The sequence below is a fragment of the Halyomorpha halys genome, unplaced genomic scaffold (assembly GCF_000696795.3).
Source record: "Halyomorpha halys isolate HHAL.00 unplaced genomic scaffold, Hhal_1.1 Scaffold1304.1, whole genome shotgun sequence".
NCBI classification, from domain to species: domain Eukaryota; kingdom Metazoa; phylum Arthropoda; class Insecta; order Hemiptera; family Pentatomidae; genus Halyomorpha; species Halyomorpha halys.
Window position 1 is genome coordinate 89981 of NW_027115463.1, and position 1222 is coordinate 91202.

Genomic DNA, 1222 nt, shown 5'->3' on the forward strand with positions numbered 1-1222 from the left:
ATCAAGTATTTTCATAAAATATGTTGATTTTTTCCGTATTTTGAACAGGTTATCTTGACTGAGATATGATATACACTTAAAAAGCGTTAATCATGCTAGATTTAACAAAATATATAATTAATGATTACGATACAATCTCTTTATAGATAATGAATCTGATTGTCAATCAAATACACTTTAATTGTACAGTAGTAATATTATACTAGAAATAAAATATTTACTCATAAGTATTACTAGTAATTAAGTTATATATTTTTTTTCAGGTTATCAATGCTTCATATTCTTACTTCATGCTGCTCGAATCAAGAGTAACATAAAAAAAAAAAAAAAGTCACTACATTATACAATCACAAAATATATATTTAGAAATTATATGGATGAATTATTTTCTTGAAGTGAAACTTCTTTAATAAGGTAGATCATATAGGGCAGAAGCAGAGGAAGAAGTGTAACTTACCCATCATCTACGCGCATGCGTCCCATGCAGTCTTAATACGTACTGTACTGAATCAGTAAAATGATGGGGTTATGTTACAAATAGTAAATTGTAATAAAATAAGGTTCATTTTTTTTTTTGGAGCTTGTTATATTTTGAAGTTTACATTGTCCCTTCTACAGCAAGGTATCTCAGTTATTAATTTGATTTTGAGGTTAGAGTTCCTCACAGTAGCCAGATAGGCACCTATTCCCTTCATCCCAACTTAAGATTCAAAAAAAGTTATATAACCCCTTCATATTGGAAGAAGATTTTAGTTATAGTACAAGAGCCGGGAAGAGAAAAAGTCAGTTATTTCACCCCAATTTTTTATTACTTTAATGAAAACTATGTATAATTATTAGTCAAAACTAATGAGTCTGCCAAGTATAGGTAGGGGGAATAAAAAATGGCGGCTGTCTCAAAACGTTAAAAAAAAATTATTTTTCATTCGGAGCTCTATATTTTAAAAACTACCAAGAACACTACAACATCTGAGAGAACATTGTTTAAAGAAGAGTAAATTTGCTGAAATATTAGCCCTAATAGTTCTCGAGATATAGCTTTTTTAAAAGAAAAATTTCTTTAAAATCTTCTGAACATACTCTGCTCTATAATATAATTCAACGACAGCTTTAAATCAATTTATGTTAATAAATATCTTGAAAACTACTACACCTACGAAGATAAACGTCATAAACTACTTTATTTGTCATTAAACTAGCTTTAATTCGAGTGCTAATAGAC

The 1222-nt window shown here is 28.4% G+C and overlaps 1 protein-coding gene across 1 annotated transcript in view; it reads left to right on the forward strand.

Moving 5' to 3' along the window:
- The window catches only part of LOC106689218 (odorant receptor 4-like), a 15406-nt gene extending 15040 nt beyond the window's left edge, over positions 1–366 (forward strand). Inside the window, exon 5 of the mRNA XM_067052512.1 lies at positions 264–366. Coding sequence (XP_066908613.1) covers positions 264–317 — 54 coding nt within the window. The 3' untranslated portion in view covers positions 318–366. The remainder of the gene's footprint in view (positions 1–263) is intronic.
- Positions 367–1222: the final 856 nt, after the last annotated feature.